Source organism: Marmota monax, unplaced genomic scaffold (genome assembly GCF_021218885.2).
Source record: "Marmota monax isolate L192 unplaced genomic scaffold, Marmota_monax_Labrador192_F-V1.1 WCK01_AAM20220418_F8-fsc00095, whole genome shotgun sequence".
Lineage (NCBI taxonomy): Eukaryota > Metazoa > Chordata > Mammalia > Rodentia > Sciuridae > Marmota > Marmota monax.
This window is the reverse complement of record NW_026695244.1, coordinates 6,454,080-6,471,969: the sequence shown is the minus strand read 5'-3', so window position 1 is coordinate 6,471,969 and position 17,890 is coordinate 6,454,080. Positions and strand designations below refer to the sequence as shown.

General features: G+C 45.8%; 2 protein-coding genes across 2 annotated transcripts in view; both read left to right on the top strand.

Moving 5' to 3' along the window:
- Plekhm3 (pleckstrin homology domain containing M3) overlaps positions 1-7,617 on the top strand; it is a 219,853-nt gene extending 212,236 nt beyond the window's left edge. The window contains exon 8 of the mRNA XM_046462966.2: positions 1,395-7,617. Coding sequence (XP_046318922.1) covers positions 1,395-1,470 — 76 coding nt within the window. The 3' untranslated portion in view covers positions 1,471-7,617. The remainder of the gene's footprint in view (positions 1-1,394) is intronic.
- A 2,148-nt stretch (positions 7,618-9,765) lies between these two features.
- Positions 9,766-16,997, top strand: Fzd5 (frizzled class receptor 5). The gene is made up of 2 exons (XM_046462961.2): positions 9,766-10,416; positions 10,691-16,997. Exon 2 carries the CDS (start codon positions 10,952-10,954, stop codon positions 12,707-12,709), a length of 1,758 nt encoding a protein of 585 aa, XP_046318917.1. The 5' UTR covers positions 9,766-10,416; positions 10,691-10,951; the 3' UTR covers positions 12,710-16,997.
- The last annotated feature ends 893 nt before the right edge of the window (positions 16,998-17,890 follow it).

Here is a 17,890-nt window from a genome sequence, read left to right as displayed (position 1 = left end):
AAAAGCTCTTTTAGGCCTTAGAGATTGTATTACTTCCACTGCTGAGTTTTCTCTACTTGTTACCTGGAATTTTGTCTAAGGTATTTACCCTCCATGAATTCTAAGGACCTCTCAGGGGTTTCGTTAATCTTGCAAATAAGTTTCAGTTGTGCCTTGTTGTGCTCTTTGTGGACATGGATAGAGTTTGTCAATCCACTAGTGAAAAGCAATGGTCCTCCCAATATGGAGTAGCCCCTTGAGAGTGGTGATTCTGTAGGGAATTCTAAGACCAGACACAGAAGCATTTCCTTCACTTGAAACCTCTTAGTAAGTGGAAATCTAAGTAAGTGGAAAACTAAGTAAGTGGAAATCAGGATGCAGTGCTGAATTAAGAGGTGGGTTAAATCCCAAGAAACACTAAGAATCACACTGTAGAAGAACCAGCAGGACAGAAAATGTGAGAAGAATTCAGGCCAAGAGAAATTGAACGCTTTCTCTCAGAGTGACTGGTTTTTCCCTTCTGTGTGACAAAAGGGATTGGGGAAAGAGTTCAGGTTGTCTGGGATTCCTGTGACTAGCCCCTTTGCATAGCTCAGTGGGACAACATTCTTTTTTTTTCCCTGCAAGGTGACCATGCAGCAGAAGCTGTCGCCCATCTGTTCGTTCTTGTCACTCGGAATAAAGTTGTCCCAGCACAAATGTCCAACAATGCCATGAGATCTACCCCTGGAATTGATAGGCTCACAGAAGCAAGTCCAGGGAACTTGGGTCAGCCCTGGGAGGCAGAGGATGCAGGCTGCCAGACGGTCACTTAACAGTCACAGCAGGAATCTGGGTTGGGTAATGAAGTCTAATTGAGATTTTGGTTTTGGAAAAAAATGTCTTTTTGGTTGTTACTCTCTGTAGCCCCACCACGGAACTGAAAAGGCCCGTTCTTTAGAGTACAAATTATTTCTTCTGAAGCATTTGTGTAGCAGATGCTTCTAAATGACTGGCAAACAGAATTCATAGAATATTAGAGGCCAAGAGCCCCACAGATCACTCTGGTTGAATCTCCTCCTTTCCTAGATGATGAAGATGGGGCCCAGAGAGGTTGAGTGTTGTGCCCACAGCCACTCAGCTGCCTTACAAGCTGAGCCTTGAATTCTCCTTACCCCGTTCTAGTCTAATGTTCTTCCCAATATACTGTGCTCCATTTACCAGGGCTACAAGAAGAAACCCATTGCCTCTTGCAGAATCTAGAAAGTATTTTTTTAAAAGCTTGGAACTAAACCTGTGACTAATTAAAACAGAGTGTTCCACCACCTTTAAGTCACCAGCTAAAATCCACTGCTCCGTGTCCCAGTGCGCCCAAGGCCTTCTGTGTGACCAGCTCAAAGAGAGATTATTGTCTCAACTCAGTTCTCTGTGTCTAGGTCCCCACAAAATGGAAATCGCTTTACTTGGGGAAGAACAAGAGGACAAGATGAGATGAAAAGGAAGCATGTTTAAAATGGATAAAAGAAGGTACTTTTTTTTCCCCACTGCACACAATTGACCTGGGGAACTCACTGCAGCAGGATATTAAGATCAATGGTGAAGATTTGTGTTTTAAAAGATTAGACATTTCACATGCATATCATCAACAGTGGGTTCAATAGGATGAAAGGAAGATGGATAAAAGTTCCCAAGCTTCAGTGCATAAGTTGATCACCAACTGGGTCAGGTAAAAAGAAAAACTTGTCTCCCCGATCATCTAAGATCTCATAGGAAGGCAGATGTGGGGTATTCCAATTACCGCTACTGTGTAACAAAGCACCCCAAGCTAGAGGTGTGAGACAACAGACGTTTGGTTTCATTCTGGAATGCAGCGGATGAGGAAATTAGTGGAGGGCAGAGCAGGGATGCTTTTCTCTGCTCCACAATATCCAGGGCCTCCCCTGGGAACTCATAAACAGCTTGGGGGACTTGAGGCTGAGGACTGGAATTATCTGGAAGATCCTTTATCTGTGTGTCAGACACCTGGCTTGGGATGACCTGAAGGCTCCCTCAGCTGGGACTGTCAACTGGGGCAGCTACAATGTGGACTCCAAGACACAGAGTTCCAACAGAACCAGGCGGAAGCAGAGTGGCCATTCATGGCCCATCTGTGGAAGGCCTACTGCACTGCTTCCAACATATTCTATTAGCCAAAACCACCGCAAGCATACCAAGGTTCCAGAGGAGGGAACCAAAGACCTCCTACCTTCCTCCTTCATGAGGGAATGACAAGGTCACGCTGCAGGACACATGGGATGGGAGAAATTTTTAGAGCTATCTTTGAAAAAGGCAATCTGCTGGGGAAGGATCTGGGAATGTGTGATATATACAATTTAGTGGGAGACTCTGATATATGAAGGAACAATCATAGTTGCAGTAAATAAATCACAAGGTAGTTATGGCCTGCCCTTTTAATCCCATCATAGGAGTTTTTTTTCCCTTTTATGAATATCATTATACTTTAATTTTTGGTTCACTTTCTGTCTTCCCAGGAGGCTGGAATCTCGGTGCATATGACTAGTTGCTTGCTATATCCTTTGTGCCTAAAAGAGCACCAAGCACATAACAGGTGCTCCCTAAGGACTGACTGGAAGAGTGGATGAGTAAATGGTAGAAGGGCCGAGGAAGTATAGGCAGTGACAATGTCTCACCTTCATAAGTGAATGGGTTTTGATGCTTTGAAAGGATGAATAACAGTTTCTTTTGTTAAGAAAGAAAGAAAGAAGAGAAAAGAAAAAAGAAAGAAAGAAAAAGAAAAGAAGAAAGAAAGAAAGAGGTTATTTATTGTCCTTAAACTCCTCCAGAGACTTCCATTGGCCAAGTGTAAGTAGGCACGTTCTCATCCCAAGTATACAGGCTGCATGCAGTAGGTGGGAGGCTTTTGGTGGTAAGTGACAGAAGATACTGACAGCACTGGCTTAAGAACTAAACAATGGGTTGGATTATATGAGAAGTCTGGAGGCAAGCAGCCGCCACGCCATCCTTCTGCAGGGTGTTAGCTCTCACATGGCTGCAACAAGGCTCTCACAGCGGTAGGCTTCACATGTACAAAGAACAGCAGCCAGCAACAGGAGAGACTATTTCTTCCTCTTCTTCTTTTTGGTACCAGGGATGGAACCCAGGATCACTTTACCACGGAGCTGCATCCCCAGCTCTTTTTATTTTATTTTATTTCTTAAATTTTGAGCCAGGGTCCCACCAAGTTGCTAAGGCTGACATCACAATCCTCCTGAGTCACTGGGATTACAGGTGTGTGCCACCACGCCTGGCTGTTTCTTCTTTTGAGTAACACCTTTCCTATAGCCCCTGGACAGACTCACTTCACATTGGTCCTCTTCCTTATCCACCAGGATTGTCCCCTGTGCACTGTGTGACAGAACCGAGAAGAAGGGGTCCAAAACAGTCAGTTGTACCAATCCTGTGTTACATCTTGGGGCTTGGACTGAAGCTGTACCCTCTCTAGAACACATGGCTGTGCAAAGAAGGGTAGATGTCTAAAAAAGCAAACAAAACCAACTGTGATTCTGTTAGGAAACAGAAAGGAAAGGAGACAGCTCATAGGTTGTAATCAATAGTGTTTGCAATGTTAAGCCTAGAGAAGGTAAGTTTCTGCTATGATCTGTTTGCTCCTCCCAAACTCTTATTGAAATTTAATTGCTATGCCATGAAGAGGGGGGACCTTTAAGAGGTACTTAGGCCATGAGGGCTCCCTTGTGAATAAAGTGGGTTATTATAATGGGCTGAGTTTGCATCTCTCTCTCTCATCCTTCTGCCTTTTACCATGGGATGAAGCAGCAAGAAAGCCCTCATTAAATGCAGACTCGATTTGGCCTTCCCAACTTCATAACTGTGGCAAAGAAGTTTCTGTTCTTTATAAATTACCCAGTCTCAGGTGTTCTCTTATAGCACCACAAAACTAAGATAGACTCTGATTGCTTTGTAGATAAATATCGCTCAACACTTTTGTTTATTCTATTGTGTGACTTTTGCTCATCCCCTTTGTCCTTCTGCATTAGTGGTCAGTTGAATACATCAAGCCCAATATCAATGAAGGAGTTTATATGTAGGGTGTACATATGAATCAAATTAATGAAAAAAATACTTTGATCAGACATGAGTGCACTTTCAGATTAAAAAAAAAAGCTTCATTTTGATGTGTCTGTTACTCTGAAACAGCCTACTGTACCCAGCTGTTTGATACTTGAGCCATGCTCTATCCTGGCCCTGTGCCCTTTGCTTGGGATGATTCCTCTTGTCTAGGAAGTCCTCACTTTGTAGTAAACATTGAGAAGTGACACTTCTGGCCTCCATTCTGTTCTTTGTCTAATAATCTAGTTGAGGAGATTGGAAACCTCACAGCAACACTTCCAAAATTCCCTTGTAGCTAGGGTGTGGATGTGAAACACCCTCTGTCAACCAGGTGCCCTCTTGTGAGATTTGGAGGCAGATGAAAAGAGAGGCCATGCTTTGGCTGCTGTTGTTGCAGCAAGTGGGGTCAGAGAGGTCATGTTAAAAGGCAGCTAATGTTTCTGGGCTTGGGGTCCCTCTGAGGGGCTAGTTGCCAGCTCTGTGGGTGTGGAAGGCAGCTGTGGTGGCAACAGCACTGTCCTGATTGTGGGATCATAGCTACTGTGGTGCCCTTGAACTCAGCACTCCAGGGGAAGTCCCTGACTTCTACCCACCCCTTCCCGGCCCCCAGCCCTTTTTCAATTGTATAAGCCCCTGCTTAGTTCTCAGGAATAAATCTTTCTCTGCTTGAAATATCTAAAGTGATTTCTATTAGTAAACCCAACACATATTCAGCCTTCCAGATAAGTCTGGGTCTTTCTTGAGCCATGAGGTGAGGCTAAGTGCCTCCTCGGAGCCCCAAATGCCCCACTTTGCTGTCCATGCCTTCTTATCTTTGTGTTTCCAGCACCAGTGCTTGGCTCACAGCAGGTGCATAGTCAATGCTTAGTGAACTGAAGCTTCCTCTATCAAGAACCAGGAGGCTCTGAAATCTAGTCTGAGGGGCATCCTACCTTATGCTTGATCTGAAAAGTCCAAAGAAAAATTGCATCTGGATTTATATTGGATACTAGATGAATCCAGAGCTGTTAGCTTTTCCACATGTTAACCACCCTAGACAGCAGAATTGAAGAATCTACCTAGTCCCCAGGAAACAGATGCTAAAGAACAAGGGAAACTGCTTATCTCAAGATGTACCATCTGATGGGTCCCATACTTGATGAACGTGTCCTGCCAGGCCTACAGCAAGGCCTGCAATTGACAAGAGCTTTGGACTCAGGGGGACCCCAGTTGGAAGGTATGCAACCTTTGGCAAGTTATTCAGCCAAACTGTCTGAACCTCAATTTCTTCATCTACAAAGTGAAGATAATAAAATCAATCATACAGGACTCTTGGAGGTCAGAGACTATATATGTAAAATGCTTAACACAGGGTACGCGTACAGGAAGCACTTCATAATCCTCAATGACTGTCGCCATAGTGATCCTCTTGGTTAATACATTCTACCATAATTATGTTGCTTTACCTAATTTCCCTTCAGCCTAAGCACATTCAGATGTAATCAGCCTCAAACACACTTCTCTACTTCTTTCTCCTGAGGTATTCCATTTTACATGCTGATGTGATTAATCCTTTTTCTGTAGAAGATCCAGCTAAGTCCACTTTGGGGACTATACGGAGGAGGCACCAAAACCACTTTTTCAGTGGTTCTCAAGTCTAGATGACAATTTGAATCACCTGGAGAGTTAAAACAAAACAGCAACAAAAGCAAAGAAACCTAAAAAGGTCTAGATTCCTCAACCAGAAATTCTGATTTATCAAGGTTCTTAAAGCTCCCCGGGTGAGTGTAATGTGCTGCTGAGACCTCTTGATCAATGTGAGAAAGATTAGTACTTCTATTACCTTGGGGAGAAAAGGAAAGCTGTTGCTTTTACTTTTCTATAATCTCCATCATGGTGTGGGAGGGGAGAAGACTAAAGATTATAGTTGGAATATTCCACTTATAATGTGAAAAAGACAGTCTCATTATCAACCTGAAAGATGGCTGGTGGTGCTAATCCTGGCTAATATAAGGGGAAGAGGGGCGAACAGAGACACAGTAGGACATGGAAGGAGCGCATCTGGAAATACCTGTGAAGGAGTCAGGTTAAAATGTGGTGTCTAGCCTGGCCAGCTTGTGTGCACCTGTGGCTGCTGATGTCAGGTACACGCACTTTGATCCGGAGCAAATGAAATGATCTCGGCTTTGGCATTACATTTAGTAATAGCTAAGTGCCAAAGATAGCTGGTGATGGCCGGTAGTATGTTCAGAAATAAACTACATCTGAAAAATATAACTATTCCTTTCTATTGTGAAAGTAATATACAAGAGAAAATTGGGAAAACAGAAAAACAATGAACTCTCTACGTATAAACTAATAATAGTAGTCAAGATTTATATAGACTTATGAGGTGCTAGACATAGCTCTAAGCCCTTTATCAAATAAATTCATTTACTTCTGACTTCAGTTCAAAGAGGTAGATAATTATTTCTAACTCCATTTTACAGATAGGAAGGAGGGCCTGGAGCTGTTAAGTGACTTGACCAAGGGTGCACAGCTGGTAAGGGCAAAGCCAAAACTGAACTTAACAGAGTATGGGCAGCCTTAGAGATATAGTTCATATGGTCAATACTCAAGGATACAATGCCAGTTGTAAAGTCAAAAAAGCGAATGTTGTCTGTCATTCACTCATTCATTTATATCATATTTAGTGAAAGTATCTATATTTAGCATACCACTGGCCCCTCAATTATCAAGATTATAAATAGTAATCACAGGGTACCTGTTCATTCATACAGCATTCAGAATAATAGATATATAAGCAACATAAACTAATAAGATTAAAAATGTTATAACTATTTTCTGATGACAAAATCCAAAATCAATATTTCAAAACTTATGGAATGTCATACACTTATGAAATTGAATATTTGGCATTATACTATAGACTTTTGACAATTAATAAACATACCTTGAACAATAATTTCATGAGTTTGGCTTGATAGAAATAAGTTTAACATAACAGTAGTATATTCAACTCAGAAATTTCATGTTTGTTGAATGACTGTATGGATAGATAGTTGGAAGAATAGATGAGTAAACTGATAGATAAGGATGCTTGGCAATGCTCTAAGTGCTTAAAAATTGCATTGGTATGGGCTGGGGACATAGTTCAGCAGCAGAGCATTTGTCTACCGTGTGCCAGGCCCTGGGTTCCATCCCAGCACCACCATACAACACACACTCAAAAAATTAAATAAATTTCATCTTTTAAAAAATTAGTGTAGAAAATTGTGTGTTCTTTAATTTTAAATTAATAAAAATTCTATATATTAATGATGCACAACATAATGTTTTGGTATGTTTGTATACACTGTGGAATGGCTAAATCAAGCAATTTAGCATATGCATTACCTCACATAGTTACACACCCCCTCCTCTCCACCCTGTGGTAAGAACACTTAAAATACTGTCTTAGCAATTTTCAATTGCAACATATTAACTGTAGTCATCATGGTGTATACAAATTTTGATTTCTACCCTTTCCATGTACTAAATAAATACCTTTAAGCAAGTCATTTTGGTGCCAGTTTCTTCATCTGATTGTTACAATGATTAAATGAGGTAAAATTACTTAGGATCCTACCTGAGATATGTTAAATATCATATTTTAAATTATCTTTAAATTGAAGTAACATAGGAAAAGAAGAAATATTAAAATGATACAAAAAGCTATACAATACAAAAATAAATCTCTTTCCACTGTATTTTCTTCTATTGTTCCTATTATTAGAGCTCTCTAAGCAAAAGTAAAATTTGTGCTGTTCATTAAGAAGAGAGGTTTGTAAACCAGTAGACAACATACTTTGAGTCAGAACCAAGCGATATAACACAAGTAATCTGGCTAAACTCCAGTATGAGTGATTAACATTATCCAACTTCAAATAATTTTTATTATTAGCCAACACTTGTTCATCCCCAATAATATGCACGTTGCATATAAGGCACAGAATGAGCTAGGCCTCCCTTGGCATGCTTACAGGCTGCACATACTTTCCACTGAGGGTGCCCCTTTCTTCCGGACTGCTATGCCATAGCATTTCAACTCCCACTACTTTCAACCGGGGCATCTGCAGACCTCGAAGGCTAAGTGATTCCAAAACCCCAGAGATAAAAATACGAATACCTGTAGAATTCCAGAAAATGAACGATGTAATGTACTCTGTAAACAATTATTAATAGTTATGGTGTATCTGAGGCAATTTACTCCTTTTTAACTGTGAGGCTGATATTAACACACATATTCTTCATTATTTCCCATCAAACTTTGTTGAGAAGCAGAAGGGAGATGGCTGTTCTGAAATTTAGTCACCTAATGTGTACAAATGTGAGCCAGGACAGATGATCGACAACAATTCACATTTGAATCTCAGTCACTGAGTCCAGTCCTGAGTCCTTCAAGTGTCCCCAGGCCCTCTGCCTATTTTGCCTTCCGCCCTGTGGAAGGAAGGGGTGAGAGAGCTGGATACAATTTAAACCCTCTTCTTAAGTGTGTGAATGAATGTTAAATATGCTAAACACCTCAGTCTTCCAACCTAATTAGAACGCGTAGAAAAGAGGCATTTGTAGGACATTTAAAACTTCCAGCATAATAACCCATCTGAAGTCCAACAGGCTGATGCGCACGCCCCCCGCCCTCGGGGCGCGCAAGTGCGCAACTCAGCAGCAGGCAACTCCCCAGCGTCCTGCCCAGTGCAGAGCCTTGAGCCGTGGGCGATTCCGGACCTGCCTGGGATTATAAATCCCGACTGATAAGGACTAACATCTTTCAAGTCTCCCAAACCCAGAAAAAAAAAAAAAAAAACTTTCTCGTCACAATAGTAGGATTTTGTTACGATATGCAAAAGTAAAGGTCGAACGAAGCCTGGGAAATTTCGATAATATGGGTGTGTGTGTGTGTGGGGGGGTGGGTAGTGGTAGAGACCGTGAATGCCGCTCCCAACTAGTTGGGTTCCAATCCTAGAACTGCGATTTGAGCACCTACTGTGTGCCAAACGCTCGGATGCGGCGGCGAACAAGATTGTCGAGGTCACCTCTTTTATTACCAGTTCTTTTATTACCAGGTCAAGTTGCTAAGTCTCGTCTTCTTCACCTCTAAGGAGCACTTGCCTCAGGGAACTGTAAGGATTTCGGGTCTTGCTTTAAGATGCAAACAATTAACAGGTTGTTGGGGATTCAAGAACTATTAGCTCTTCTTTCACCCAATCTAATAACTCGAAGGAGAAAGACAGGTGCCGCAGCTAAAAATGATTCTTTGAGTAGTTGTTTATACAAGCGCTGGACTCTGTAAAGAAACCTGGTGGGAGCCCTGAATGCGATGGTTCGTAATCTACCATATCGCAGCAAAGTGAGTCCGGAACTGGCGAGCGCTCGCAGAGAACTCCGGAGGGACTTCTGGCCAGGGTTTCCCGCCCGGGTTCTCAAGGCGGCGTGATTAGCATTCGCCCCACCCCCACCATTTGCCGACTCACGATTGGCCAGTTTTCTTCGGCTGCCGGCCCAGGGAGGGGCCAGAGGGCGCCTAGGGAGAGGCCGAGCCCGCGGGGCAGTGGGAGGGGACACGCGGAGAGCTTGGCCGGGTGGCCCACCACTCGAGCCCAGGCTTGAGGGGGCGGGGCCGGGGCGGGGCGTCCCGGCGGGCATTAGAGGCAGGTGACCCGGGCAGGGAGGGAGAGGGCAGTCAGCCCGCGGCCGTGTCCCCGCTGCCGTCTGCGCTGCTCGGTGCCCACCGAAGGTGGGCGGCAGGGTGCGAGAGCGCGGGGGAGGAGCCGAACAACCCGTTGCTTCCCGATAGCACAGCCACCGCCCCCAGGAGTTCGCTGGAGCGCGGAGCCCCCTGCAGGGGAGGAGGCGAGCGGCGGGCGGGACGCGGCGGCGAGCGCGCACCATGCAGTCCCGGCCGGGCCAGCGCCGGCTGCTAGCCGTGCTGTGAGGCGGCCGGGTCTCCCGGCCACCGCATTCCGCCTTCCTCCCTCCCAGGTGCTGCCAGGCGCTCTCGCCTTTGCTCCGGCACTCGGACCCGGGTGGAACACACGGCCTGACTCTGCCCCACTCCGCCTGGAACATGACGGGGGGCCCGGAGGAAGAGAAGGCGAGTGACAGGCCTGCGCCGACCCTGTTCGGGGGGCGGCCAGCTCTCTGAGGCGCCCCCACCTGCTACCATGTGTCGCCGCCACGGTTACCCAGCCTGTCGCTAAACTTTCCCGGCCTCGGCCCGACTCGGAGTTGCGTTTCAGGAGCCGAGTATCCCAGGGACAGAAGACCCAGGCTGGCTGCAGACATCTGCCCCTCTCGGCGAGATCCTTAGAGGTGAGAGCCCGCGCCTTCTCTTTTGCCCTGTTCTCCCGGTTTCTCTGCCCCTTTCCGGGGGCTGAGCGCTCTGACCCCGAGGCACAGCCTGGAGGGCCCGGCCAGGAAAAGGAGGGTGGTGAGAGTCAGTACTTTGGTTCGAGGAGGTTGAGGGGAGGAAAAGAGAGTAGTTAAGTTAGAGATTGGAGACTGCTTTGGGTACGGAGCCGTTGGGACGCCCCTCCAAGAGGAGAGGTTGCAATTTTTCTCCCCCCCGCCCCTTCTCTTTTAAAAGAGCCCCTTCCCTGGAATTGGAGCCCTAACCGTCCCTCTCCAGCCCTATCCTGCGAAGAGCTGAGTGCTGGCAGCGGAGGCAGCGCGTTCCCGAAGCAGTTTATCTTTGGACGGATTTCTTTAAGAGAAAAAGAAACCAACAGGTTGCCAACCCCGGCGTCACAGGGGAGACTCCGGAGAGGGAAGCCCCAGCCCCGGTTTCCTCTGCCTGCCTTGGCCCCTCGCGGGCTGCGGGAGGAGAGGAGAGGGGAGGGAGGGGGCGATGGCTCGGCCTGACCCGTGCGCGCCGCCCTCGCTCCTGCTGTTGCTTCTGGCGCAGCTGGCGGGCCGGGCGGCGGCCGCCTCCAAAGCCCCGGTGTGCCAGGAAATCACGGTACCCATGTGCCGCGGCATCGGCTACAACCTGACGCACATGCCCAACCAGTTCAACCACGACACGCAGGACGAGGCGGGCCTGGAGGTGCACCAGTTCTGGCCACTGGTGGAGATCCACTGCTCGCCGGACTTGCGCTTCTTCCTGTGCTCCATGTACACGCCCATCTGCCTGCCGGACTACCATAAACCGCTGCCGCCCTGCCGCTCCGTGTGCGAGCGCGCCAAGGCCGGCTGCTCGCCTCTCATGCGCCAGTATGGCTTCGCCTGGCCAGAGCGCATGAGCTGTGACCGTCTCCCTGTGCTGGGCCGCGACGCCGAGGTCCTGTGCATGGATTACAACCGCAGTGAGGCCACCACGACGCCCCCCAAATCCTTCCCAGCCAAGCCCACCCTCCCAGGCCCGCCAGGGGCGCCGTCCTCCGGGAGCGAGTGCACAGCAGGGGGCCCATCTGTGTGCACGTGCCGCGAGCCCTTCGTGCCCATCCTGAAGGAGTCGCACCCACTCTACAACAAGGTGCGAACGGGACAGGTGCCCAACTGTGCGGTGCCCTGCTACCAGCCGTCCTTCAGCCCAGACGAGCGCACGTTCGCCACCTTCTGGATTGGTCTCTGGTCAGTGCTTTGCTTCATCTCCACTTCCACGACGGTGGCCACTTTCCTCATTGACATGGAACGCTTCCGCTACCCGGAGCGCCCAATTATCTTTCTGTCAGCCTGCTACCTGTGCGTGTCGCTGGGATTCCTGGTGCGCCTGGTTGTGGGCCATGCCAGTGTGGCCTGCAGCCGGGAGCACAACCATATCCACTATGAGACGACAGGCCCTGCGCTGTGCACCGTCGTATTCCTGCTAGTCTACTTCTTTGGCATGGCCAGTTCCATCTGGTGGGTCATCCTGTCGCTCACCTGGTTCTTGGCTGCTGGCATGAAATGGGGCAATGAGGCCATTGCGGGTTATGCACAGTACTTCCACCTAGCAGCGTGGCTTATTCCCAGCGTTAAGTCCATTACGGCGCTGGCTCTGAGCTCGGTGGACGGGGACCCGGTAGCCGGCATATGCTACGTGGGCAACCAGAACCTGAACTCCCTTCGCGGCTTTGTCCTGGGCCCACTGGTGCTCTACCTCCTGGTGGGCACGCTCTTCCTCCTAGCGGGCTTCGTGTCGCTTTTCCGCATCCGCAGCGTCATTAAGCAGGGCGGCACCAAGACGGACAAGCTGGAGAAGCTTATGATCCGCATTGGCATCTTCACGTTGCTCTACACGGTGCCCGCCAGCATCGTGGTGGCCTGCTACCTGTATGAGCAGCACTATCGCGAGAGCTGGGAGGCGGCTCTCACCTGCGCTTGCCCGGGCCCCGACGCCGGCCAGCCGCGCGCCAAGCCCGAGTACTGGGTGCTCATGCTCAAGTATTTCATGTGCTTGGTGGTGGGCATCACGTCGGGCGTCTGGATCTGGTCCGGCAAGACAGTGGAGTCTTGGCGGCGCTTCACCAGCCGCTGCTGCTGCCGCCCGCGGCGGGGCCACAAGAGCGGGGGCGCTATGGCCGCCGGGGACTACGCCGAGGCGAGCGCTGCGCTCACTGGCAGGACCGGGCCTCCGGGCCCCTCTGCCGCCTACCACAAGCAGGTGTCCCTGTCGCACGTATAGGAGGAGGCCTCGGCCGAGGGACCCGTGCTGGGAGTTGAGGGAGGGGGTTGTTTTGTTTCGTAGCTTGAGAAGGTCACTTCCGTTTACCTTCATGGTGCTGATGCCCCCTCCCAGGACAAATTGGAGAGAGGGAAAAGGGGCAGTTTCCAGGGAGCATCTGTCCCAGTTCTTAAAGGGGCTCTGCTCACGTGTATACTGATTTGCGTTTCTTACTGCCGCCTTTAGAGGAACCCTCTTTTTAATTTATATGTATTGTTCTTAATTTTTAACTGTTGCATTTTGGCAACAAAATTTACCTTTGCTTTGGGGGCTTTACAATCCTAAAGTTGGCATTGTAATGAGGTTCCATTTGGTTCAGGTTTCTTTGAACTGTGTGGTCTAAATTGGGAAAATGTATTTCCTATACGTGTGTCTTTAAAAAAAAATGTGAACAGTGAAAGTTTGGGTTGCTGTGACTGGAAAGGAGTGGAGTGTACTTTTTCAACTAATTTCTCCTTCCACTGCTTTAAAGTGTCCAAGCTGCTTTAGAACTGCTGCACGTCCTGGAGTACAGCCCCAAGTCCTCCCAAGGAGGGGAACATAATGTGCTAGGGCCTCTCCAGGTTGACAGGTTTAGGTGAGGGAGTGCCTAGGGATTTTGTGTGCATCCTTAACCTTGTCAGTTGAGCTTTGGGTTCTTTGCAGCATTCATTTTCATTCCTAACAGAACCAGTGTCCTGTCCAAGTTAGAAGTAGCAGCATAGAATGTCCGCCATAAACATTTGCAATAATAAGAGCCTAAGAGATGGTGATTGGTTGAGCGTGAATTCTAGACTGGTGAGATGGTAAGCTTTGTGCCAGAGAGGGGGTGGGTGGTTCTTAATAAGCTTCTGTGATCCCTTATTATTTTAAAGGAACTTGTGTTACAATTTTGGTGAAAGTACACCCACTCTCTTCTTCTGGAAATACTTAGGGATTGTTGCTAAAGAGGGCTCCCTTTTAAATTAAAGGACTAAAACGGATATGCTTCCAGTAATTAAAGTAAATTTCCAGCTTCTCTTATCTGCTCCCTCACCCTGCCTCCTTTATCATGTTAAACAGTCTTTTTGCTTTTCTTATTCCTCCTCTCCTGGAGAGCTGTGATTAGAAACCACACCCACCCTCCAGTGAAGTGCTTGAACTGGGGGAGGGAGGCTGGCTACCTGTGAACAAACATTGGCCCCAAGGAGGGAAAACAAGTGTCCCTGGACTCAAGGCTAGTTTTTGTCCCCAAAGCAGCAATACAGTGCTCTCTGCAGTCTCTGAAAACAAATGAGACCCACAACATCCTTGCATAAGCTTTTAAATATGATTAGTGGAATGCCATTGCAAGAAGAAGCCCTGCTCCCCACTCCACTTCCCACCCCACCTTAATTTTCCTTTTCCTTTTCTGAGAAAAAGAAAGGCCTATAACACACTTGCTGTTACTAGGTTTGCTTTCCTAATGTTTAACCATTCTTTCATATATGAAAGCCTATATCTTGGTGAATACACACACACACACAAACACACACACACACACACACAAACACACACACACTTCTTTGCCTTCGGAAGTTATGTTCTCCTAATCTGTTTAACCATTCATTCATGAAGAGTGTGAGGCCACCACTGGGAAAGGGGTGACAGTGCATCAGCCAGAAAATACCAGTGACCAGGACTGAGCGGAGAAGAAATTTAATGGCCAAAGCAATTAAAGATTGAGAAAGCTTCCCTAGGGAAACAACTGGAATCTAGGCATTTGAGCTTCATTTGAAGCAAAGTTAGAAAAATTTAAGCCTACATCAGTTTTCCTTCACTAGTGTTGAGTAGACAAATACATAGTTGCCACAGGGAATCAAAATAGTTGGTGGAGAGAAGTCTAGTACCATAGCTCCAAAGCTGATCACATTAATAAAATCGTACTGCTCTTGCCCAGCTCATTCTCTGAATCAAAATTAAAAATCCCGGAGATTTGACAGAACCGTGTATACATAGCTACAGAACTTTGCGCATATCTTATTCCTCTATTTATTCAGAAGCCTCTTCCTAGAACCTTGCAATGGATCTCCTGCCTGGCCACCAGTTCCTCTCCTTTTTTCAAATGAGATCACCTTGACCTCTTCCCTCATTTAACATGTCTTCCCAGAATCTGCTGCCTTCAGATTTGGGCTATCTCCCTTCCTTTGAATCCAGAAATGATGCACTAAATCTAAAAGTTGTGGGACGAAGTGAGTGGATTCACACTTTTTTTTTTTATTGTTGCAACATCCCAAACCTAAAAACAATCAATTTAACCTGCAAAATTAGATAGTTAAAACACAGATGCTAAGCCAAGGGAGGCAAGCAAGATAGATTAGGCTTTCTGAGATCTAGTTTCAGAAGCACCTTTTATTCTCACCCCTGCTCTCCTTTCTTCCCTCATTCACTAAAAGAGACAAAGATAATACCCCCCACCCCACCCCCTTTTAGTAATCAGCCAACCCACCTAGGGAGAATACTGCATCTATTTATAGCCACTCCTTATTTCTACCCACATACTTATTTTTCCCTGTTTTGCATTTTTGTTATAAAAACAAATCATACTCATGAAAACAGTTATAAAATGAAAGGCTATGGGGTAGGTAGTTCAGCAACTTCTTCACAGCCACCCTTGTGAGGTTGGGATGTAGGGGCCCTGTTTCTATCTCAGATCCAGTTTCTGGACTGTCCCTTTCACTGTCCAGTTTTAAGCAGTGTCTCACTTCACAGGTTAGTTGGGGAGGATCTAGGTAGAAAATTGCCTGCAGGAACTAATGGGACCTCAGTGGCCAGATTGTGGGAAGTTTTTAAAATTTATATTATTTCCCTCCTCGAATTTTGAAGTTGCTAAATTGGCTGGAAATCATTTTTCTTGGTGCCTTATTGGTTTATTCACACAAACCTTTTGTCAAGTTTCCATGTGACTATTGCCGATGACCAGGTCCTATGTGTATGTGTTGTGTGTAATTGTGTGCACGAACAAGCTTAAATAATATGCCGACAGCACTGTTTCAAAGTTGGTATTCATTAGGCAGTTCCCTCCTGGGCCAGGGCTGCACTAATCTTGACACGGGCTGCCAGGAGAAAACCTCATGGATCACACACCGAACCTTAATAACAGCATCGGTGACCTGCACTCTCTGGTACAGAATGGGAACCCCAGAGCTAGGAAGCGCAGTTGTATATTTTAATGAACTGCTACCCCTGCTAAAGAAGCTTCTTTCACTTTTGTGCTCTACAGAAAGACCAAGGGGGGTAGGAGGGACAAAGCTTTGAATAACTGCTTTCTAACACCGAATGTGGCAAACAGGATGGAGCACATCACAAATCTAGGCAGGTGTGAGGTACAGGGACTAAGAATCCCTGCTCCCTCTGCATGCCCTTTTTTGTCTCCAAAGTCTAATCAAGTGATTCTGGGGAAGAAATATGCCTGGGTTGGGGAGGGTGGTTCTGAAAGAAAAAAACTACCAAGACATTAAAGAAGGGTGAAGGATAGGCAGGATGTAAGTTAACCTGACTCAAAACTCAGAAGCTTCTAGCAGCCTGATGACAATTACAGGATTTATTTCAGCCAGCATGTCTGTCCATCTGTGGCACATCTTTTAAAGACAATATTACTTCATGTTTTTACAAACTGTATGTACAGTATGTATGTCTTGTGGGTGTGTATATACATAATATATATTATATATATGAGAGATTTAGTGATTTTTGATACGGGTTTGGTGCAGGTGAATTTCTTACTGAGCCAAATGAGGCACATACCGAGTCAGTAGTTGGAGTCCAGGGCATTCAGTACTTTTTATGACTTCCTAAGTGTGTAGTGCCTACCCCATGCAGTATAGTCACTGTCGTTGTCAAATCCAGAACTCGCATCAGAGCCAGCGATATTTTATTTGTAGACAATCAATTTTAATCTATAAATTATTACTGACAAATGATTATAATTCTGAATCCATAACACTAATAAAAAGAAACCCAGAGCATCATAAAGAGGTTTTGTTTTGTTCCTGGAAGTAGAGCAGCAATAGTACATGGTTATGTTAGTCTCAAGATACTTAACTTGCTGACCTTATTTCAGAAAAAATAATTTGTATGAATTCTATTTGTGGGAAGATAAAATAATGGTTTGAGATTTTTATCAAATATGGAGATTAGTTATTTATGAAAACAAAGAAATGTCTATTTTTGTTTCTTTGTTCCCAATTAATGTAGATAACTTTTAAATGCATTAAAGCAATGGTAAAGAAAATAAACAGATGCCCTTGAAGTCTCTTTCTCATTTATGGAGAGACTCTCTGCTTTCTAAGATGGTCTGAGGAGTGGATTCTAACTTTGTAATCTGGTTTTTCAGATGTTCTTAAAATATAAACATCAAAGTCTAATAAGTAAAAATTGAAGCAAATTCCAGTCACCAGAAGCAGAATGAATTAAAGCATGTTTTACTGGAATATACTTTGTTTCTCCTGCCCATCCTGTGATTGTTCAATTATTCATTTGAAGAAATGAAGGGAGCTCCATGGAAAAACAGAGATATTGCCTGTGTTCTGTTTTATAAACACTCTGTCTACACACTGAACCTATTTGGAGAGAGATGATGCAATACTGTATGTATTTGGTTAGGGGACGACTCCCAAAATTGCTTATCATTCAGTAATTGGATTCACTACTAGGTATTGAGCTCTAAATTCATCAGGGAGCCTGGAGGAGAAGATAGAAATTGATTTAGCGTCCATACTTACCTGTCACCTAAGCACAGATGTTTAGTGAGCCTGAATACTATCGCCAGTGCATCTTCTACTGATTGCTGCTTTGGCAAAAAGGAAAATTAGCCACCGATGTTCCAAATACCACTTCATTTTAATGCCTGGTATGTGAGTGTTCTCTAGCAATGTTTGGAGGCAATGTGAGAAAATGTGTGGGAAAACAAAGGTAATTAAGGGTTTAAAATGTCAAGGGAGACAACAAATCCATTTAGAGGTGGGAATAACAACATGAAAGTATTTAATTCAGTGTCAATGGACATTGAGTGCTATGGACTTAGATTGGTACATAAGTTAGGACAGGGGGGTTTCGGGGAGGGATATAACAGGTACGCATGATGCTGACAGAAAAGCAGTTACAGGTACTTAGGTGTACAGGACTAGCTGGCTCATCTCTCCC